Genomic DNA, 24,789 nt, shown 5'->3' with positions numbered 1-24,789 from the left:
TGATCCTGTGCTCTGACCCCAAATGTTTAACAAGCTGGAATGTGTAAAAAAAAAAGAATGTGACACGTTGAAACCTATTTCTTTCTTTTTATAGCATGGGCCTTCACATTACATGAAGAGTGACATCAGAAAGGTTCGTCCATTTAAGCAAAAACCAGAGAGTTCAAACAGAAAAGAACAGAAGACAGTAAATCAGGTGTAGTAAGGAACAAAAACACTGTAACACTGTATGTGAAAGTGTAAATGGTTTACATGATGTAGTCTGTATATTATAAATACTGCCACATCCACCTGCAAAAACAGAAATAAAACTCATCAATAAATAGAAGCATGAATGCTGGAATTTATCCCCGCAGGTTACAAACACCAGAATTGTTAACAGAAGCTTATTTTACAGAAATGAGTCAATGGAACCATCAGAATGAATTAGCTGCGGGAATCTGCTTAGCTGGAAAGCTGACAATATGGCTTACCATGATTTCCACCAAGTTTCCAGATTTCTGTAACATCTGACTGAAACACACAAAGAAATGTAACACAATTTTTACAGACTTCGTCTCATTATTAATACATACTAGTGATGAGCCTGTATCCTGTTACTGGTTGTGTTCAGAACACAATCTCAAGTGAATAAAAAAGATCAACAGACACGATTCCTCGTCAGTGTACTCCATCTAAAATTATATTTTATAGCTTCAAATTCAAACAATATACAATAAAAGTAAGTGAGTAAGTCCGGGTGTAGGTGTGAGATGTTACAGGATGTCTGTGCATGATGTGGAGGTGGATTATTGGATTATCTTCTACCATTTTTACTTTCCAGCACTGAGGAGTTCAAGCTGTTGTTGATGTTTGCAGAGAAAACTGATTGAATGGATTAAAATAAAGCTTATTTTCATTACGCAGTTTATATACGCAGAGTTAGAGCTAGAATTCTGTTGCTCCAAATCACACTCAGAGATAAAGTAGTGCCTGAAGATCACACTTATTTACATGAGAGAGAGATTGTGTTGGAGGTAACTCCTGGTGGCTCCTGGCCATTCTTTTTCTCATTTTCTTCTCCAGTTTGTCAAATTCATCTTGTCCCAAAATCCCGTAATTACCATAGAAGTTTCATCACATGCAGAACTTCTCCATGGAGCTCAGTGAGGTCATTAGGAAACAAGTACAATCAATGGCTCACTCTAGATGGAACTGGAACTGGATGTTACTATAGTTACAGTTGTTTATAAGAAGCGCATATATTTAGATTCTACTGACAAACACAAACTACCAACACTCTGAACTTCCAGCCAATCACAATCCATTATTCACACCTGAACTTCCAGCTAATCACAATCCACTATTCACACTTGAACTTCCAGCCAATCACAATCCACTATTCACACCTGAACTTGCAGCCAATCACAATCCACTATTCACACTTGAACTTCCGGCCAATCACAATCCACTATTCACACCTGAACTTGCAGCCAATCACAATCCACTATTCACACCTGAACTTGCAGCCAATCACAATCCACTATTCACACTTGAACTTCCGGCCAATCACAATCCACTATTCACACTTGAACTTCCAGCCAATCACAATCCACTATTCACACCTGAACTTGCAGCCAATCACAATCCACTATTCACACCTGAACTTCCAGCCAATCACAATCCACTATTCACACCTGAACTTACAGCCAATCACAATCCACTATTCACACCTGAACTTTCAGCCAATCACAATCCACTATTCACACCTGAACTTTCAGCCAATCACAATCCACTATTCACACCTGAACTTCCAGCCAATCACAATCCTGGATTTCCTCTAATCATGGTGTAGTCATTAATATATATAGAATATAGAACATATGTGATTGTTTGTGTGGTTGTACTCACTGAATATTCTGCTCCGTAAAAACATATAGATGCCTACAACCACAGCCAGCTTTAGTCCATTGATTGCACCACTGATGATAACATCTGGAACTTTCAATACATTACAGTCTAAGCATGGAACTGTTTCAAATGAAGAACAAACAAAGTATTAACATAAAAATATGCTCAAAACTGAGCTACTTCATCTGCAAGAACATAACTCTACATGTCTACAAGCAAAACACTAGACTTACCATCACCACTTCTAATAAATGGCCCTTTGAAGGTGATGTGATTCACATTGCAATCATAAAGCTCTTTCTCCTCCGGTTCAATCTCCACACTCTTCCTCAGCTGGTAGGTGCCATCACCATTGGGCCTGACTCCTAAAGATGTTTCCAGATGTTCAGGTACAGAAGATGTGTGCTTCCTCAATTTCATGTTGATATCTTTATGGTAGAATCCTGTGGCCAGGCAGGTCAGGGTCAACCTTCTATTGCCAGCTAGTGATTTCTTTAGGAATGTATAAACATCTGGTGAAGCTGAAAAGGCAGAGAATTGTAAGATATTTGCATTACTTTTGTTGTAAATCCTGAGCTGAAGTATTTATAGTAACATCTGTTGAATACTTACAATAGTATTTTTGTTCAACTTTTCCATATTCCATGAACTTGCTGAGCCAGTCCACACACTCTTTCTCCAGGTAGCCCTTGGTGTACTGGTTAAGGATGGGAACTTCATTCCATTTCTTTTTGGTCGGTTCAGCAGCCTGGACTGAAGCTCGAAGAAGAGGAACTCAGTACCATCGTAGGCATACTCACTGATTCCTCTCACAAATTTAAGACTCCATTTGCACCTTCATCGACCACACAGCCATGTCTCCACTGAAGAACATGAAGATCTGAAATGCAGTGAAGGTAAAGATCATTTAAACACTTTTTATAATATACAGTATGTGATTATTAATAATGAATCTTCACTAACCGGTCTTATTGTGTCTCATGCGCTCCATCAGATCTCCAGGTTCACCTTAAACCACTGCTCTTTGCTCTTGCGGGACTGAGTTCCTTTTTCCCAGTAATCCTGTGGCATCTTCTCCTTCATCCAGTCTTGTTTAGGAACCTTAACCTGAGTCTTGCTGTCATAGTAGTCGATCACTCGATCATCGAGCATTCCCAAAGCAATGAACTCATGGATTCCAGGCAGATTGAGAGGTTGTGAGAGATACGTGTAGGTGTAAAACAGAGAGTGCTGACCTATGAGAAGACAATGAAAAGCGCCACCCCAGTATTTTTTTATTTATTCCACTGCTCATTGTGCCTGATGGCTAACTTTCCGTTTCTGTAGCATTTTTGTTACGGTGTGGGTTTACTTGTAATAAAACATCTGTTACCTGCTGTATTAAAGACTCTACAAGCCTTCATAGGGTTTTTTTCTGTTATTTTCTGTGACACGCTCTGGGTTCTTCCAGAAACATGTGTATTTAAATGAAGAAACCATGTGATATGATGGACAAGTCGAATGCATTCAGCATACAATGTGTGTCTGATTGCCACTGCTAACATCAGATATTACTTAGACATTTATTTTGTTAAGGACAATCCCAATCAGCCACCTCACATTACCTGCCAGGTGAGTGCCATCTAAACAAAACTAACAGAAGACAGGATACTTTCACTTCATTTTATGTTTTGTTCATTGGTAAAGATAATAATCAAATGAACGCAATTAATTATTTATTTTAAATGATTATGATCAACCAAAATCACTTATAGAATTGGGATGTAATTAATTAGTAGAACTTACTTTGATCATAAACATGGTGAAAAAGAACCAAACACACACACACACACACACACACACACACACACACACACACACACACACACACACACACACACACAGAGTATAAATGTAAGTGACTCACCCCCCCGAACTGGAACAGGAGCTCCGAACAACACGAGTGCTGAAAAGACGACTGAAATCTGCCCCATTGCCTCCTGCCTCTGCACCTGAAGCCTGAGTAACTTCACTCTGACACCTACGAGGACGTTTTCTGCAGGCGTGGCCACAACTGAAAGTATTCTCTTCTCAGGGAATTAACCAATGAGCATTAAGGAATGTTCAAAGGAATTCCATTTAAATGTATTTTAAAGATTTTTTTCAAATAATTGATACAAAACTTTTTTATTTTGAAAATTACTATGATATAAACATGTAATTAAAAAAAATTATAAAATACTATTGATAAAAAGGATTGAGGAACCCAGAGGAGGATGTAGAATCTCTTCACCAATCACGACTACACTATCTGGCAAAAAGTATTGGGACACCCAACTTTTCCAGCTATATGTGGTTCTTCCACAAACCGTTACCACGAAGTTGTAGACACACTTGTACAGGACGTCTTTCAATGCAGCAGCGACCTGCTCCAGCATGACAATGTCCTCGTGCACAAAGCCAGCTCCATGAAGGTCTGCTTTACATAGAATAGAGTGGAAGATCTTCTGGTATAGACCACTACAAATAAAACTGAAGTGAATTGGAAAAACCTGCTGAAACTGTTCTCCTAAATTTTCCAAGTGTTTACTCTTCATTCACACACTCATTTCATTATTCAGTTTAACACTGTTCTAAATGACTTCACTTTGGTCCAGCTGATCAGATTCACTCATTCATACAAATGTTTTGGCCAGGCTATAAACAATAGCTTGTTATTTTTGGCGTTGAGACGAATGTTTTGCAGAAACATGCAGAAAATGTCACTATTAATATAATATTAATAAATAAATATAATAATTAATACAAAGGGAACGTCAGAGTTGTTTGTGTGATATGGGAATGATATATAATGAGGAATCGCCTATTTATAAATAAAATGTGTAGAAATAAATCACAGCAAGAGCTGCACAATATCGACTCACTGCTTTATCAAAACACAGACTTTAAATATGAATAAAAACCTAAATAATGAGGAAAACAGAGCCATTTCACTGACTGATTCCCAAAAATCTACTCTTTCAGTCTCGGTATTCGGAGCCAACAGTTTTAAAACTACCCTTCAATATTGATTCATTTGGATTCTGTTATCAGATTTTTCCTCACAAACCAACACAAATTGTATTTTACTTCATTTAAATAAAATAACGCAAACTAATTATAGAACAAAAAATAAATAAAAAACGTTTCCGTGTACAGGTTCTGGGAGTTACCTTAGGTTTACCTCAGATTCACCTCAGATTTACCTCACATTTACCTCAGATTCACCTCAGATTTACTTCAGATTCACCTCAGATTTACCTCAGATTCACCTCACATTTACCTCAGATTCACCTCACATTTACCTCAGATTCACCTCAGATTCACCTCAGGTTAGCATGCGAGTCAGATGAACTAGCATTATCTTTTATTATAACTAATATATTAGTTGTTTATGATAATAATTTACCTAAATACAGCTGATTAAATACATTACGACTCTGATTCACCTCAAATAACCATCTGAGAAACTCTGAGCTTCTCTCATAAATCATGCTACTGCTAATTTGGGAAAAGTTTCACCTCAGAACAAAATTCACACCTGAACTTCCAGCCAATCACAATCCACTATTCACACCTGAACTTACAGCCAATCACAATCCACTATTCACACCTGAACTTTCAGCCAATCACAATCCACTATTCACACCTGAACTTTCAGCCAATCACAATCCACTATTCACACCTGAACTTCCAGCCAATCACAATCCTGGATTTCCTCTAATCATGGTGTAGTCATTAATATATATAGAATATAGAACATATGTGATTGTTTGTGTGGTTGTACTCACTGAATATTCTGCTCCGTAAAAACATATAGATGCCTACAACCACAGCCAGCTTTAGTCCATTGATTGCACCACTGATGATAACATCTGGAACTTTCAATACATTACAGTCTAAGCATGGAACTGTTTCAAATGAAGAACAAACAAAGTATTAACATAAAAATATGCTCAAAACTGAGCTACTTCATCTGCAAGAACATAACTCTACATGTCTACAAGCAAAACACTAGACTTACCATCACCACTTCTAATAAATGGCCCTTTGAAGGTGATGTGATTCACATTGCAATCATAAAGCTCTTTCTCCTCCGGTTCAATCTCCACACTCTTCCTCAGCTGGTAGGTGCCATCACCATTGGGCCTGACTCCTAAAGATGTTTCCAGATGTTCAGGTACAGAAGATGTGTGCTTCCTCAATTTCATGTTGATATCTTTATGGTAGAATCCTGTGGCCAGGCAGGTCAGGGTCAACCTTCTATTGCCAGCTAGTGATTTCTTTAGGAATGTATAAACATCTGGTGAAGCTGAAAAGGCAGAGAATTGTAAGATATTTGCATTACTTTTTGTTGTAAATCCTGAGCTGAAGTATTTATAGTAACATCTGTTGAATACTTACAATAGTATTTTTGTTCAACTTTTCCATATTCCATGAACTTGCTGAGCCAGTCCACACACTCTTTCTCCAGGTAGCCCTTGGTGTACTGGTTAAGGATGGGAACTTCATTCCATTTCTTTTTGGTCGGTTCAGCAGCCTGGACTGAAGCTCGAAGAAGAGGAACTCAGTACCATCGTAGGCATACTCACTGATTCCTCTCACAAATTTAAGACTCCCATTTGCACCTTCATCGACCACACAGCCATGTCTCCACTGAAGAACATGAAGATCTGAAATGCAGTGAAGGTAAAGATCATTTAAACACTTTTTATAATATACAGTATGTGATTATTAATAATGAATCTTCACTAACCGGTCTTATTGTGTCTCATGCGCTCCATCAGATCTCCAGGTTCACCTTAAACCACTGCTCTTTGCTCTTGCGGGACTGAGTTCCTTTTTCCCAGTAATCCTGTGGCATCTTCTCCTTCATCCAGTCTTGTTTAGGAACCTTAACCTGAGTCTTGCTGTCATAGTAGTCGATCACTCGATCATCGAGCATTCCCAAAGCAATGAACTCATGGATTCCAGGCAGATTGAGAGGTTGTGAGAGATACGTGTAGGTGTAAAACAGAGAGTGCTGACCTATGAGAAGACAATGAAAAGAAAGCGCCACCCCAGTATTTTTTTTATTTATTCCACTGCTCATTGTGCCTGATGGCTAACTTTCCGTTTCTGTAGCATTTTTGTTACGGTGTGGGTTTACTTGTAATAAAACATCTGTTACCTGCTGTATTAAAGACTCTACAAGCCTTCATAGGGTTTTTTTCTGTTATTTTCTGTGACACGCTCTGGGTTCTTCCAGAAACATGTGTATTTAAATGAAGAAACCATGTGATATGATGGACAAGTCGAATGCATTCAGCATACAATGTGTGTCTGATTGCCACTGCTAACATCAGATATTACTTAGACATTTATTTTGTTAAGGACAATCCCAATCAGCCACCTCACATTACCTGCCAGGTGAGTGCCATCTAAACAAAACTAACAGAAGACAGGATACTTTCACTTCATTTTATGTTTTGTTCATTGGTAAAGATAATAATCAAATGAACGCAATTAATTATTTATTTTAAATGATTATGATCAACCAAAATCACTTATAGAATTGGGATGTAATTAATTAGTAGAACTTACTTTGATCATAAACATGGTGAAAAAGAACCAAACACACACACACACACACACACACACACACACACACACACACACACACACACACACACACACACACACACAGAGTATAAATGTAAGTGACTCACCCCCCCGAACTGGAACAGGAGCTCCGAACAACACGAGTGCTGAAAAGACGACTGAAATCTGCCCCATTGCCTCCTGCCTCTGCACCTGAAGCCTGAGTAACTTCACTCTGACACCCACGAGGACGTTTTCTGCAGGCGTGGCCACAACTGAAAGTATTCTCTTCTCAGGGAATTAACCAATGAGCATTAAGGAATGTTCAAAGGAATTCCATTTAAATGTATTTTAAAGATTTTTTTCAAATAATTGATACAAAACTTTTTTATTTTGAAAATTACTATGATATAAACATGTAATTAAAAAAAATTATAAAATACTATTGATAAAAAGGATTGAGGAACCCAGAGGAGGATGTAGAATCTCTTCACCAATCACGACTACACTATCTGGCAAAAAGTATTGGGACACCCAACTTTTCCAGCTATATGTGGTTCTTCCACAAACCGTTACCACGAAGTTGTAGACACACTTGTACAGGACGTCTTTCAATGCAGCAGCGACCTGCTCCAGCATGACAATGTCCTCGTGCACAAAGCCAGCTCCATGAAGGTCTGCTTTACATAGAATAGAGTGGAAGATCTTCTGGTATAGACCACTACAAATAAAACTGAAGTGAATTGGAAAACCTGCTGAAACTGTTCTCCTAAATTTTCCAAGTGTTTACTCTTCATTCACACACTCATTTCATTATTCAGTTTAACACTGTTCTAAATGACTTCACTTTGGTCCAGCTGATCAGATTCACTCATTCATACAAATGTTTTGGCCAGGCTATAAACAATAGCTTGTTATTTTTGGCGTTGAGACGAATGTTTTGCAGAAACATGCAGAAAATGTCACTATTAATATAATATTAATAAATAAATATAATAATTAATACAAAGGGAACGTCAGAGTTGTTTGTGTGATATGGGAATGATATATAATGAGGAATCGCCTATTTATAAATAAAATGTGTAGAAATAAATCACAGCAAGAGCTGCACAATATCGACTCACTGCTTTATCAAAACACAGACTTTAAATATGAATAAAAACCTAAATAATGAGGAAAACAGAGCCATTTCACTGACTGATTCCCAAAAATCTACTCTTTCAGTCTCGGTATTCGAGCCAACAGTTTTAAAACTACCCTTCAATATTGATTCATTTGGATTCTGTTATCAGATTTTTCCTCACAAACCAACACAAATTGTATTTTACTTCATTTAAATAAAATAACGCAAACTAATTATAGAACAAAAAATAAATAAAAAACGTTTCCGTGTACAGGTTCTGGGAGTTACCTTAGGTTTACCTCAGATTCACCTCAGATTTACCTCACATTTACCTCAGATTCACCTCAGATTTACTTCAGATTCACCTCAGATTTACCTCAGATTCACCTCACATTTACCTCAGATTCACCTCACATTTACCTCAGATTCACCTCAGATTCACCTCAGGTTAGCATGCGAGTCAGATGAACTAGCATTATCTTTTATTATAACTAATATATTAGTTGTTTATGATAATAATTTACCTAAATACAGCTGATTAAATACATTACGACTCTGATTCACCTCAAATAACCATCTGAGAAACTCTGAGCTTCTCTCATAAATCATGCTACTGCTAATTTGGGAAAAGTTTCACCTCAGAACAAAATGTAAATCTTCTCTTTGGATAAATCTTTCAGTAATAATAGAATTAACTATCTGTTATTTGATTGCTTGATGTGTTTCTTGAATTCTGGATGAATTCTGTAGAACAGCAGATCTGACTGTAGCAGCTGGTGTATATTAACACACTGGTTCTATTACTGTAGGGTTTTTATAGCAATAGCTCAATAATCTCAATGAGAAATACATGAGTGAGTGTTAATACAGTGAAGTGATATACAAGGACTCGTTTAGTGCAGAACTGATGGTTTATGGAAGGAGTCTCCAGTGTCAGCACCTGTGTAACAGTCAGTGGTTTGTTTTGGAAATGACTGTACGCTTATTCTCAATCTTGTTTTAAATATAAAAGGTAAATAAAATAGACATGAACAGAATTTTATTATTTGTAAAAATATTATTTATTTTTCATCATTATAATGATATACAATCAGACCATGACCACGACATTTTAGAGATACGATGGTCACCTCTGACGGAAAAAACCCCCCAAAAATGTATATAAATACAGGTAGTTGTCGACTTACGACCATTCGACTTTACGACCACAATCGCTAGCGGCAGCGTACAACAGTGCTTACCGGCTTCCGGCATCATTTCACAGTACTGTACATATAGCCTACTCTACTTACGACCAAATCATGTTACGACCAATCTGTCGGTCCAAATCGTGGTCGTAAGTTGACGACTACCTGTATATATATTCGTGATTTATACAGGAAGTAAAAATTCTAAATGTAATAAACATAACATTTAGCACTCATACAGAAAAACTTTCATTTACCTCATTGTTACAACTGAGCAGCTATGGGGTTAAGGGCCTTGCTCAGGGGCCCAGGACTGGCAGCTTAGTGTGGCGGCAAAAACCACCGCTTATTGACACAAAGTCAATAACCACTAAGCTACCACCTCCCCATACATATGGAGACATAAACAGACCTTATTAGGCTACACAAAAATATGAATAATTGCTCTTCAGCAGGAGGAAGCTTTTGAAAGCTAATAAAAAGTGCATTTAAAAGGAAAATCAAAAAAACAAGTCACACCGATTAAAATAAATCAAATACACCTTAAATCAGGTTTTACTAAAAAATTTGCAGCGATTCTTTAGTGATTCTTTTCCTGTCAAATTCTGTGAAAAGATCAGGGAGATCACTAATTCTTCTTTCAATAAAAGCAAAATTGCCTAAAGCTTTCAATAAACCTGCAAAAGCTGCACAAGTCTGAGGATGATGGACATGAACGCAGAGCCTCTGTATCTGCACTCTGAACTTTCAGTATGGTGCAATCAAGACATGGAATATCTTCAAAAAGGAAAAACAAACAAACTCACATGAAACTTCTTTAACCAACTACAGTGTTAAACATGACAAATTGCACAATGATATTTGCAGCCATGGCAGATCTTTGGGATGAAGAGAGCGAGAGATTATTTAGAGGATGGAGTGTGGAACGGTTCAGTTTTGGTGCACAAGATCTGCTACACTGCATTTAAAAGGAAAATCAAAGAAACACGTCACACCGATTAAAAGAAATCAAATGCACCTTAAATCAGGTTTTACTAAAAATATGCGGAGATTCTGTAGTGATTTTTTTCCTGTAAAATTCTGTGAAAGATCAGGGAGATCACACATTCTTCTTTCAATACAAGCAAAATTGCCCAAAGCAATTAAACCTGCAAAAGCTAAAGTCTGAGGATGATGGACATGAAAGCAGAGCCTCTGTATCCGGGAAATTTAAAGAAGATTGGATTTTGTCAAATATACATAACAATGCATACTACTACTTCTTTTGGCTGATCCTACAGGGGTCCCACATCGGATCTCTGTCTCTAACATCATGTGTATAAATATATATATTTATTTTATTATTAATTTTTTTTAAGCTTAACACATTCTTGACAGTATTTACGCTACATGATTGTTATATCTGATCATAACACTACAGAACTTGTGAAAAAGTGCTAGAAAAGATTATAATGCCAACATCATTAATTTTAGAAGACACACACAGAGTGGTGTATATGTTTCACAATGTTTACAAATCCACAGGTCACACAGCATCACCTGAAAGATATAAGTTATATATTCATCATTAACAGATAAATAGAATTGAAGATAAACATAAAACACTAATTTAAGAAAAACCATGTACACATTGTTCATCTTTAGAGATTTATGTTATAATTCTGGTCTTAATTAAACCTAAATCTTACAGATAAACTTCTACAAGGATTTGACCTACAAGCCCACCAGCATCCAACATATTTATGTTTTAATTGCATTTTAAAGCTGCATGAAATCAAAATGATCAAACTATCATAATATTGTAACAATTTTGTAAAATCTTGCACTAAAAGATTATAATACTTTAAACATGTAGTCTAAGTTTTATTATCATGCATCATCGTGGTGATCTTCCGGTGAGGATTAAATGTATACAATAGGTGCAGATCAGATCTACTGTAAATGATAATATTATATGAATGATTTTATAATAATTTATTCTCCCTAATTTACAAGTCTGTTTACTTATAAATAAATCTGTTCATTAATGACTTGATAAAAATTACCAGGATCAGACAGACCTATGCCATCATAGGAACTTTCTCCTCAATACTGCCCTGGCTGCCTTCAGGAGAACTACCACTGCTGCGTCCTGAAAAGCACAAAGACCTGCTTCAGTAAAGGAGCACGGTGGCATTTCCACTAATGCAAACATCACATACAATCAGATTTTCAGTGGCTTCTTTTCAAGTTTCCAACAGAGTTTAGGAAACAGTTATTACTTGGTTTATTGGAAAGATGAAGCAGAATTTTGTCTTTTAAGTATTTAATTAATTAATGTTTTTTTTTTTACCAGAGTCACTTGATTTGTCAGAGTCTTTTACATCAGGTTTTACACTCTGCAGCATGTCTGGAAAATAAAGGAGAAAAAGTGCAGGTCAGTGTTTATTATTCATTCACATGTTCATTATATGTAAAGAAGCCACTAGATAAAGCCGACAGATTGAGCTGGAACCTGCTGAGATCAGCTGAACAAGAAGTTAAACAATATAACAATATAACTCTCGAAACTGCTCTGGACCGGATTAGATCCATCATCAGTACAGAATCAACAACACAAGTACATTAACACTTCTAGACATAAATCTTCTTCCAATTTAGTCAAGAAGACCAAAGTCTTATATCGCCTCTTATATTAATCTCCTAATCATCATTTATTCTGTATCAGTTTATCATTAACCTGAGGAGGGAAGAGTTTCACCTACCTTCAGTCTGCTCACTCACAGTGCTGACTGTTGAGGATCTACCACTGGATCCCCATCCTAAACAGATTATAGAAATAAAACAGATTATAAAAACAGTTGTAACAGTTGTAACAGTGTAAACAGTGTAAACAGTTACAAACACATGTGCACAGAAATGGTGCATCTAATGCAGGTGAACTGTTTAAGCACCAGAGATACTAATCTGCACAACCTACAGAGCAGTAAATGAAACTTATGGATCCCACTTCATGTAGAGTTTGGAGTTTGAGAATAAACAACCTCTTCGTCACTACTCAAAAAATAACATTCACAAGTTTCTCCATCATGGAACATTTTAATGCTCTGGCATGGAGAAGCTGGTGTTGGATCTGTGATGATCTCAGATGTTGAGCTATTTTATGAGTTGCTCAGTAGCTCCTGGTTCTACAATCTCAACTGACTGTAAAAGACTGTAGAAAGATCATCACTCATAATCACACACTCCAGTGCTCATGTTAGTTCTCACTCTCCAGTGTTCTGTATGGAGGATGAGGTTCTGCTCATCCTGTATTGAGGAGTCTGGTTCCTCTCAAGGTTTCTTCCTCATAACAGCTAAGGGAGTTTTTTCTTTACTCATCCTCATCAGGGATAAACACACATCATTTACTTGCACACATGCTAAACACACTGTGCTTAACATCTGTCATCATGTGGTTATACTCACTGATCACTCCCTTCTTCTTAAGGACGAAGAGAAGGACTGCAACCAGAACCAGAACGACCAAAGCTCCAAGCGCTCCTCCAATGATGCCACTCTGAATTTTCGGTATGGTGCAATCAAGACATCGAATATCTTCAAAAGGAAAAAACAAACAACCTCACATGAAACTCCTTCAACCAACTACAGTGTTAAACATGACAAACTGCAGAATGATATCTTCAGCCATGGCAGATCTTTGGGATGAGAGAGCGCGAGAGATTATTTAGAGGATGAAAGTGTAGAACGGTTTGGTTTTGGAGCACAGCTACACTGCTGCTGTTCTGAAAGGTGCAGTAAGATGACTGACACCCAGTCAGATTTACTTATAGAATAAAGATAAAGATTTATTTAGATATCAGTATCAGGGGAACCAATCAGTGAGCAGATAAAGTTTCATGGCTGAACTAAACAATTACTCTGATTAATTACATTAATTTATTTACCTTCTCCTTGGTCAATAATTATTGGTTCTTTCAGGGTGATGTGGTTCACATAACATTTGTAAGATGCTTTATCTTCTGTCGTGATCTCCACACTCTTCCTCAGCTGGTAGGTGCCATCACCATTGGGTCTGACTCCTGAAGAGGTTAACAGATGGTCAGGTAGAGTAGTTCTGTACTTCCTGAAATTCATCTCGATGTCTTTAGGGTAGAATCCTGTGGCCATGCAGGTCAGGGTCAACTTCTCAGGGTCAGATACTGATTTCTTAGCAAACATCTGAACATCTGGTGGAGCTGAAAAGACAGAAATATTTATAAACACGTAAACAGTTAAGAGCTAAAGTGATTCCAGTTAAATCGTTTAGACACTCACAGTGTTTTTCCAACTCTTCTTGTCCATATTCCATGAACTTGCTAAGCCAGTCCACACACTCTTTCTCCAGGTAGCCCTTGGTGTACTGGTTGAGGATGGGAACTTCATCCCATTTCCTTTTGGTCGGTTCAGCAGCCTGGACTGGAGCGATCCATCTGGAGTTTTCCTCATCGAAGGAGAGGAACTCAGTACCATCGTAGCTGTACTCATCAATTCCTTTTAGAAATTTTAATTTCCCATTTGCATCTTTATCAATCTCGCACCCATGTCTCCACTGCAGAACATGAAGCTCTGAAATGGACACAGAGAAATGAGAACTGTCCTTTAATAAACATTTAAAAACATGAAGGAAAAACAACTTCCTGTTACAAGATGATAGAATTTTACTAACCAGTCTTGTTGTGTCTCATGCGGTCCATCAGGATGTCCACATTGACCTTAAACCACTGCTCTTTGCTCTTACGGGACTGAGTTCCTTTTTCCCAGTAATCCTGTGGCATCTTCGCTTTCATCCAGTCCTGTTTAGGAACCTTAACCTGAGTCTTACTGCTGTAGTAGTCGAGTTCTCGGTCATCCAGCATTCCCAGTGCGGTGAACTCATAGATTCCAGGAAGTTCGAGGGGTTTAGAAAGAGCCGTGTAGGTGTAAAACAGAGAGTGTTCATCTGTGTGGAGAAAAAAACAAAACAAAGCATGGGTGTTATGGTCAGTTTGTTTCTGTCTGTCCACTAGAGGGCAGTATAGAACCATACAGAGTCATAAACTCAACTGCTGCCAAAAGTACAAAAACTTTACTCAACTAGAATCTTAAACATACAGATCTGACCATGTTTCTGTCTAAAACAACCCAATTCAGGTTTTATTTGTACAGAACATTTCTGAACATCCACTCAGACACGACAGAGGATTTTTCAGTAATTAAAAAAAAAAACCTGAAACACAAATCAAACAAATACAAACAAATAAACAAAATTCCCTTAAATTGATCATTAAGGGGTTTCAATTCCAGCTTTTAGTCATTACAGAAACATGTGAAACTGATCACGGGGTGTGGGGGAGGCGGGGGTTTACCTTACACAAAAACAAAACGTTTACTTTCGATTTTAAAACTGGTGCCTATTTTCTTATTTCTTATTGGTCTAACCCCCCACACACACACACACACACACACACACACACACCCCACTCCTGTTCACTTCTGCAGAGTTTAATCTAATAAATAATCATCATTTCAGTTTCAGAGCGATTTCAGAATAAAAAACAGGCAAACAGACTGAGAGTTCATTATTATTACAGGAAGGAGTGTGGGTGGAGCTCCACCTTCATCATAGTTACAACAACAACAACAAGAACAACAGGAAGAACCACCAGAAGACTGAGGAGCTTTTTTATCAAATTGCTGATCGGAATAAAAACTCATTCGTTTACACACACACACACACACACACACACACACACACACACACACACATATATTTTTTTTCGTATATATGTTAAATAGTATTATTTTCTCATCTTACATTATTAAAAAAAATGCCAGACCCTCTTAAAAACACCAAAGATATATATAAAAGTATGTGTAATAATTATTTAATGATTGGAATAATGAATAATTCAGTGAGAACTTGAGAAATCAGGAGCAAGAAGAAGTTGACGATGACGCCATTATGAACAAAAACATCCGCCATCTTAAGAGAAAAATCTCTGTTCTGCTGATCATCTAAAATAAAGATCTAGGGTTACATTTTCACGGGATTTAATCATAAACACGACTGGAAATGAATCAATGCTCCAAAAACCTTAAAACAATGAACTCCTGAACCCCCACCCAAAGCCGGAATGCTGACGGAGAGACACCAGACCCTGAGAGCGGCGCGGTTTAGTTTCGATTTCGCCCCCGGGTCGGGGATCAGCTGAGCCGCAGACACAGTGCGCACTTACCGCAGAACGCTGGAAGAACCGCGCAGGACACCACGGAGACTGAGAGCATGAGAGAAAACCACCCCATGTTTCTCATATAATCCAGAACAAGTCCACAATTCAGTCCTGGTGTCTCCTGTAGAGATATTTTTCTTCTCCTGTACTGTGTTCAGATCTTCAGGAAGTCAGAATAATGAGTACAGAAAGTTCTGTACACCAAACAAACACTTCCCTTCAGCCAATCAGAGGAGATCCTGCCCCTCTACATCAACCAATCAGCGTGCGGAGTGTCAACAATCTCCATGTCGAGCAAAGTCTTGAAGGTTGAAACCTCCTTCTGAAAGTCTGGAGCAGGTTTCTCACACTCTAACATGTACTGCGGTGTAGTGTGGTGTAGTGTTGTGTAGTGTTGTGTAGTGTGGTGTAGTGTTGTGTAGTGTGGTGTACTGTTGTGTAGTGTTGTGTAGTGTGGTGTACTGTTGTGTAGTGTTGTGTAGTGTGGTGTAGTGTTGTGTAGTGTTGTGTGGTGTAGTGTTGTGTAGTGTGGTGTAGTGTTGTGTAGTGTGGTGTACTGTTGTGTAGTGTACTGTTGTGTAGTGTTGTGTAGTGTTGTGTAGTGTTGTGTAGTGTTGTGTAGTGTGGTGTACTGTTGTGTAGTGTTGTGTGGTGTAGTGTTGTGTAGTGTGGTGTACTGTTGTGTAGTGTGTAGTGTTGTGTAGTGTGTGTACTGTTGTGTAGTGTAGTGTAGTGTTGTGTAGTGTGGTGTACTGTTGTGTAGTGTGGTTTAGTGTGGTGTAGTGTTGTGTAGTGTGGTGTACTGTTGTGTAGTGTAGTGTTGTGTAGTGTGTAGTGTGGTGTAGTGTTGTAGTGTGGTGTAGTGTTGTGTAGTGTTGTGTACTGTGGTGTACTGTTGTGTAGTGTGGTGTAGTGTGGTGTAGTGTTGTGTACTGTTGTGTAGTGTTGTGTAGTGTGGTGTACTGCTGTGTAGTGTTGTGTAGTGTGGTGTAGTGTTGTGTAGTGTGGTGTACTGTGTAGTGTTGTGTAGTGTTGTGTAGTGTGTGTACTGTTGTGTAGTGTAGTGTTGTGTAGTGTGGTGTACTGTTGTGTAGTGTGGTTTAGTGTGGTGTAGTGTTGTGTAGTGTGGTGTACTGTTGTGTAGTGTAGTGTTGTGTAGTGTTGTGTAGTGTGGTGTAGTGTTGTGTAGTGTGGTGTAGTGTTGTGTAGTGTTGTGTAGTGTGGTGTAGTGTAGTGTTGTGTAGTGGTGTAGTGTTGTGTACTGTTGTGTAGTGTTGTGTAGTGTGGTGTACTGCTGTGTAGTGTTGTGTAGTGGTGTAGTGTTGTGTAGTGTGTACTGTTGTGTAGTGTTGTGTAGTGTGTAGTGTGGTGTACTGTTGTGTAGTGTTGTGTAGTGTTGTGTAGTGTGGTGTACTGTTGTGTAGTGTGGTGTAGTGTGGTGTAGTGTGTTGGAGTAACAACCTGAAACTAAATTCACAATCATATATAACATCAGTTTTCAGTTCAATTGAGTTGTTTGTTGTTGTTTTATATGTTATGTTTTGTATATTTTGTGTGTGTGTGTATGTGTGTGTGTGTGTGTGTGTGTGTGTGTGTGTGTGTGAAAAATATAAATTTTAAGTTTTTCATTAAAGGAAAAAAGTTAAATATAGAAGTTATATATAGTAAATGAAGGTCAGTGCTTCTGATTGTGTTTAGACCAGCAGAGAAGTGATCTATTTTACATAAAAAAGTAAACATATATATAATTTATTCCCATCAGTTTCTTCTCTTCATGTGGTAGTGTTTCTCTCGGCTGCACTGCTTCCAGCACGTGTATGTGGATGTTAGATTTTTTGTCCAATCAGATTTCAGCCTCTATGTGCTGCCATCTACATTTACATTTACATTTGCAGTATTTAGCAGACGCCCTTATCCAGAGCGATGTACAAAAGTGCTTTGAGTCTGTAGTAATGAATAAATCTACACTGTACACCAGATTACACACTAAATATAAATATAATTCTTGAATTCTACAAAACAAACTTGGAAAGTGCTAATCTAAGTCTTTCATGTAGATTAGACCGGTAAAACACGTGTGTAGCTGCACACATTAATACACCTGAGTTAGACTTTTTTATACCTACAGAGGAAGAGAAACTGATTTGGTCTCAGACATACTTAAAAATCCATTTATATATATATATATATATATATATATTTTAGACCTTCATAATTATATTTATATTTAAATATAATTATTATAAGAAACATTTAACATGTTTTGTGCTCATTTTAGCTGCATTCCTATAAGCATATGGACCTATTTATAAAATTTTATAGTTTGTGTTGCTGAAGTAGAAAAAACAATTTTTTTTGTTTTACAAAAATATATATTTTGTTATTTTTTAAGGTAAAAATGAACATTTATATAAATGAACCCAATTTATAGAAACAAAAAGTAAATACATAACAATCTTAGTTAGATTTATTTTACATGTTCATAATTATGTTTTAACATAATATTATTGTTAAAATTTGTATATAGCTTTTGTGTGCTGATATTTGAAATGCTACCAGGAGTCACATTCAGACCAACAGCATTAGATCAGTATTGTGTTGTGGTGATAGTGGATGTTATTTAGGTATTTCTCAACCATCCTGACCTTCAGCTTAAAAATAGACACCACTTCGTTTTTCCTCCTCTAAACAAATTAGTGTTGAATCTCAGGAACAGTAGTGCAGTTTTCTGAACTTTGAGAACACTTTTCCTTCAAACCTTCTGGAAATGTGTTCTGGATTTCCAAGAGTGATACATTGGTGTTCAGCTCATGACCAGTATAAACCAGGGCCATCTGCCCACTGTGGGGTAATATCACACCACCCTGGGGTAGATCACATTGCTGAGTCAATACAAGGGAAAGTCCCTAAAATATTACAGTATATAAATCAAATATTGTATATTTTAAATAAAGGAGCTGTGAAATTATTGAGGCTTCAGGTCTCAGGAACGTCAGGTTTCACCCACACAATAACTACACTGTTCTCACAACTCAGCTGCTGCTGTCTGAAGAATAAACAAAGGACTGTATATTTCCCCTGCTGTTAATGATGTTTACAGTACAATTAAACAGACACAAAGATCTGCACCTACACTGGGTTGCAAAAGGTATTGGGACACCTATATGTCTCTGCAATATGTTCTTCTTTCCACAAAGTCAGAGACCAACAATTTTATCGGACGTCTTTGGATGCAAGAGCTTGAAATTTTCGCTTCACATGAACTAGGAGATCCAAAATGTTCCAGCATGACACTGTCCCTGTGCACAAAACCAACTCCATGAACATCTGCTTTCCATGGGTTCGAGTGAAAGATCTCCTGCTATAAAACTCCAACCCTATTGAACACTTTTGGGATGAATGTTTCACACTGACTGCACCCCAGGAACCTCCTCACCTTCTCAACTACATCAACACCTGACTTTACTAACACTCTTGTAGTTGATAAAATCTCCACAAAATCCAGTGGAAGCTTTTCCCACAAGACGCTTTAATAAGCAGGTACAAATGAACGATTTCTTTTAACAATCACTGTAATAAATATAACTGTAAAAATAGTCGTTTTTTTAAGTGAGAATGCTGTAGGTTCAGGATTGGCAGGTTTTATCGAAAACTATTAACAATGAACATTGTCTCAAAACAGCTTTACACAGATAATGTGGTGATTAAAAGTAAAAATGTTCTTTGTAAGTAAGTTTGTCCCTGATGAACAAGTCGGTGGAGACTGTGGTGAAGGAAAAACTCCCCGAGACGGCATAAGGAAGAAACCTTGAGAGGAACCAGACTCAAGAGGAAACCCATCCTCATCTGGGTTGCACCGAATGTCCATTGAAGCAGATATACAATGTTGCGGGGTACAGTGATGATGATCAGAAGCAAAAAGTAGTCCTGAGTCAGTGTAGGAGACTGTTGACAACAACTACAGTCCAAATCCATCCTCAAAGCTCCCGTTCTTACTCCGGAATTACATGGAACCACCCAAGGCGTTGATGAGAAACCGTCCCAAGCTGCACAGAGTGGCCTTCAGTCGAAGAGAACACTATCCAGAGGCTATCATTCAGTCACTATCATCAGTCTTCTCCTGGCTGCCTTCTTTTAATCCACCGCTGCTCCCTTCTTCTGAAAAACACAACAATTACGTGGGTTATAAAAAACTAATGTGCCTTTTATTCTTTATGAAATCTGATATACAGGAACATTTCCTGTGAGCCAAACTGCTGCCTGACCACCACATCCATCTGCCATGATGAAGATCCAAATCTGTTATTATAATCTCCATGCTTATCTTTGGTGTGACCATTAATAGTTGAATTTCTGGAGCGAGTCTAAGGGACCGTGTGCCAGAACCATAATGTTCAGGTTGAAGAATGTTAAAGTTTGTTAAAGTCTGTAGAAATGCGCTGTGGACTTCTGCAGAAACATCGTTCTAATCCTGGTTCTGTGGTTGGATCAGAGATCACTGCACCTGCACCTGCTGCCAGATCTGGTGAATTAAGCATGAATGTATGCCAGGCTGAAGATATTTTATCTCATGCCTGGAGGTTATTTTGGGATGGCATGTGCTCACTGATACACAGAAGGAGAGAGTGTGAGAATCAGGAGAGATACAGTGGGGCAAATAAGAATTTTCCAAGTTCTCCTACTTACATTGTACAGGGTGTGGGAACCTGGTCAAGAACTTCAGAAAATGTCTGACCTCTGTAATTCTGTACCAAATATTACGTTTTATTTTTATATTGTATCTAATACGTATTTCATGCAATAAAATGGAAATTAATTATTTAAAAATCATGCAATGTGATTTTCTGGATTTTCTTTTAGGTGTTCGTACGGTGAAAATGACAGATTTCTCCGTTCTCATGTGGGAAAACTTGAAAAATTGGCAGTGTATTAAATACTTCTTTGCCCCACTGTATAGTTCAGATAAACCTGTTGTAACATGAAGCTGTGCTGCATGTTGCAACACACCCACACACCCACACACACACACACACACACAGGCAGTCTACCAATTACAGGGTTGTGATCCAGAGATAATGAGACCAAATGAGAGGCTTGTTGCCAAGTTTAAACCTGGTATTTTACACACACGGAATCAAGTTTTGGAGGTGAAGCTCCCAAGACACTAAACGTGAGCAAGACGCATAAAATGTAGAAAACACAACAAATCTTACGACTAAATAGAGACATGATACCGCTGCCTTGTTCAGGACTGAATTTACACCTGCAGGTGATGTTATACCCACTGTGGATAAAGCTGCATCAAGAAGGTCCTTGGCTGCTACTGATCAGGAGATGGAGATGTTCTGAGGACTCCAGGAGTCTTAAAGGATGGGGTCATGTGCAGTGATTTCTTAATCATTTAACACATCACAGTATATTATTTAGCACATTTAGCTGTTTTACACAGTCACTGTGTTTACCGTCTCCTTCTCTCACGCTGTCTTTAGTTTTTTTCGCACTAAATGTTGCACAAGTGCACTTTGTGTTGTTAGTTTATAGTTTTGTGTTCCTTTTGTTCCTTTTGTTAAAAGCTCTGCCCTGTAATCAGCCTGGTGACCTAGTAAGCTCACTTATGTAGCAACCAGTCACAACAAGCTGTACCCTGTGGTCAATCTGGTCACCTCACCTGCCAAACCCATGGATGTGTCTGACTTGGTAGCCACCCAACACCAGTTCTGCCAAGAGGTCAACCTGGTAATCACCACTATCATCAAGCTTACTGCTGCCGCCGAAGAAGAAGCCACCCATTACATGCCCTAACGAGAGAAACGTCCAAGTTCAGTCCATGTCGAGGGTCATTGGAGTTTCCTCTTCAGTCATGTTCCACTCACAAGCCCATGAGCGAGCACTCAATCCAAGTCTATGCTAGAGACCTCACAAGTTGTTCATACCAGAAGCTGATGGCTCCTTTTTGACATTTGGAAGACCTACATGGTCTGAATCACAGAGGAGAGACTCTTGGAGTAGTGCCTTTATGGTGGGTTGTGCCAGAAAATAACCAGTGTTCCTGTTCCTTTCTTTTTCTAAACATCGTGTTGATGAGGTTCCATTTTGAGTCTGGTTCCTCTCAAGGTTTTTTTCCTTATAAAGTCTCAGGGAGTTTTTCCTTCACCACTGACTCACTCATTAGCAGAAAACTTATAGGGTCATATTTATAATCTATGTATTTCTATGAAACTACTTTAGAACAATGTTTATTGTTAAGTTGCTGTACATAAAACACTAAATTTAATTGAATATTCTTTAGTTTATTTTAGTCTCATATCTCTACAAAAATTCTGCTTCCGCAAAATGATGTATCTCTGACGTATTCCAAGTGTTTTTTTTTTTTTTGTTTTTTTTTTGCTTTGTTTCATTTCCATCTTGAAGTCTTGTTTTGGTTCCTTTTTCTTATCTTTCACACGGTCTAGTGATTTACTGATCAACAAATTAATTCTTGTTTCATTTTTATGACTTTTAATTACATTTTAGATTTTGGATTATTGTATTAATAAACTGCTCCTTTATAAGCATTCGATTTCTCTTGGCCTCACCGTATTCTGACAAACTCAGCTGTTATCTTTAATCAAGATGCTAACAATACAAATATATAATAATTATAACAAATATATATAGTGTCAGAGAGTCAGGACATGATGCAAGTTCGGATTATTCTGCAGTAATGCGGGTGTGGGACTGGAGGGAAGGACCCAAATGCAGGATGCGACAGGGTAAAGGAGAAAACAGGCTTTAATAAAGACACACTGAGCGATGGGGTAAGGTGAAAACACAGTCCAAAAACAGTCCAGGGTCTGAAACACAGGGCGATGCAGAGAAGACCAAAACAAAAACAAAAACACTCCAAAAAATCAAAAGCTGACAAACGGAACAATATAGACAGGACAAAAACAAAAACAAAAACCCAAAAGCAAAACCAAAGTCCAAACCGGGTACTAGGGAGGCAGAGCAGAGCAGGGGTCAGGAACAGGAACTGGATCCAGAGCAGGCTGGGTGGCAAGAATAATCTCAGAGGCTAGAGAGCCAGTAAGATCATCTGGCCCTGAGCTAAGGTCTAGACGTCCTTATATACCGGGCGGCGTGGGAAAAAATGGCGAATGGAAGTGCCTGCCATGTGCCCGGAAGATGCTGACAAAGATTTTTAGAGGAAATTTAGATCAGTTCCTACTCTGCTTAGAAGGTACAGGTTCACCTCCAGGACCCTGAAGAGGGCATTTAGGATTGTATCTGACCTTCTCACCCTGGACTTTATAAATCACTCCACTCTGGCAGGAGGCTGCGGTCCATCAGGACAGAAAACCTCATGCCACACAAACAGCATCTTTCTATTCAACCTCATCGTTAATAATATTAAGGAGCCACCATCAACTCTGACCTGCTTCATAAACACTGACTTTACAGTAATAAAAACCCCACAATGTTCATGTCTTACATTAACACAATCACTAAGGACCACAATACTGCAGCCCTGAACCTCGGACTTCTCCGTTACTGATCTCATTCTGATTTCAGAAAAACTTCTGCTTTTAAGACTAAAGGAACACAAATGCAGGGGTTCTGGTGAAAGCAGAGACTCACCGCTGAAAGCTGGAGCCACAGATGAGAACATCACAGATGCTGAGAGAAATCCACTCCATCTTCATACAATCACACACACCTTCACCGTCCAACTGAGTTTTCTGAGCTTTCTAGGTACTTTCTGACCACCAGAATCAGATCCTCAGGACCATACAGTCACCAAACAGCCTCTGTGTGTGTGTGTGTGTGAGTGTGTCAGTAGTCTTCAGGCAGATGTGTCTTTTAATGAGAAGATTAGTATAAAATACAGAATGAATAAAATACAATATAATAAATAGAATTTTCTGTGACGTGATTTAGGGAATATTGTTCACTCAGTAACATGTTTGATTTGTTTGTTTGCTGAGTCGTTGTGCTGTTTATCGATTTCATTGCTGAGTCGTGCAAATGAAACGAGACCAAAGCTAACGAGATGAAGTTACCATGCTGAGGAACCCAGCAGACATCTACAAAAGCATGATAATGAGATGAGAGAACTGAAGAGCAATCAGAGTGAACCAGCTCCAGGAGGTAATTAATACCATGTGATATGAAGGGGGTTCTGGGAAGTGTAGTTTGGTGTCTATACAAACACTCAGACACACAGAACACCATCACTTCAGGAAACTGGTCCATCATACATCACTTTTCCAGAAGCAATGACCTTGGAGAAGTTTGGTTCTTCTCAAGGTTTCTTCCTCATACCATCTAAGAGAAGTTTTTCTGGTCTCAGGTTTGCTCTCGGGGATAAACACACATCCATTTAAAGATGATGTACATTTTTGTTCTAGAATTATTCCATTCTGTAAAGCTGCTTTGATCCAGTGTGAAAAGTTCAAGAGAAATAAACTTGAATAGAATAAATAAATAGAATTTTTATTTAATTTTATGAATTTTTTGTTTTAAATAGAGTTTCTTGTGGTTGTTTTATCCTCGTGATGGTGTTTGATGTTTGATGATCGCTCGACCTACACCAGGATCCTCATTGTGGATTTCATTTATTTATTTCATTGTTTTTTCTGTTCTTTAAATAAACTGTTCTCACACTGCGCTCGTGTTCGTCTCCGCTCCAGTTATTCCTCACATCCACCTGAGTCACCTTCATTACAGCTGCACCAGACGCTTTCTAACGTTTTAGACGTCTAGTTTATTCCATTCATTACAC

General features: G+C 38.2%; 1 protein-coding gene and 1 pseudogene across 2 annotated transcripts; both read right to left on the bottom strand.

Moving 5' to 3' along the window:
* Nucleotides 1–67: 67 nt before the first annotated feature.
* On the bottom strand, nt 68–7,723 carry LOC124392063 (annotated as a pseudogene).
* A 1,925-nt stretch (nt 7,724–9,648) lies between these two features.
* Nucleotides 9,649–16,222, bottom strand: LOC124392491 (major histocompatibility complex class I-related gene protein-like). Of its 2 annotated transcripts, none has more exons than XM_046859580.1 (9): nt 16,035–16,222; nt 14,486–14,758; nt 14,095–14,385; nt 13,725–14,015; nt 13,246–13,374; nt 12,543–12,599; nt 12,131–12,187; nt 11,844–11,929; nt 9,649–11,337 (listed from the first exon to the last, which is right to left on the bottom strand). In XM_046859580.1, exons 1-8 carry the CDS (start codon nt 16,108–16,110, stop codon nt 11,859–11,861), a joined length of 1,245 nt encoding a protein of 414 aa, XP_046715536.1. In that variant the 5' UTR covers nt 16,111–16,222; the 3' UTR covers nt 9,649–11,337; nt 11,844–11,858. The 2 variants fall into 2 exon arrangements, with proteins under 2 accessions (XP_046715536.1, XP_046715535.1); XM_046859579.1 differs by having other exon boundaries at nt 11,859–11,929.
* Nucleotides 16,223–24,789: the final 8,567 nt, after the last annotated feature.

The sequence above is a fragment of the Silurus meridionalis genome, chromosome 10 (genome assembly GCF_014805685.1).
Source record: "Silurus meridionalis isolate SWU-2019-XX chromosome 10, ASM1480568v1, whole genome shotgun sequence".
NCBI classification, from domain to species: Eukaryota; Metazoa; Chordata; class Actinopteri; order Siluriformes; family Siluridae; genus Silurus; species Silurus meridionalis.
The sequence above is the reverse complement of the archived record's forward strand: the minus strand, read 5'-3'. Positions and strand labels throughout refer to the sequence as shown.

Coding starts and splice junctions, on each gene's coding strand:
- LOC124392491 (XM_046859580.1), bottom strand. CDS start 16,110: ATGAGAAACATGGGGTGGTTTTCTCTCATGCTCTCAGTCTCCGTGGTG. Junction 14,386..14,485: donor CATGAGACACAACAAGACTG/GTTAGTAAAATT, acceptor TGTCCATTTCAG/AGCTTCATGTTCTGCAGTGG. Junction 13,375..13,724: donor AATTATTGACCAAGGAGAAG/GTAAATAAATTA, acceptor TTCCTTTTGAAG/ATATTCGATGTCTTGATTGC.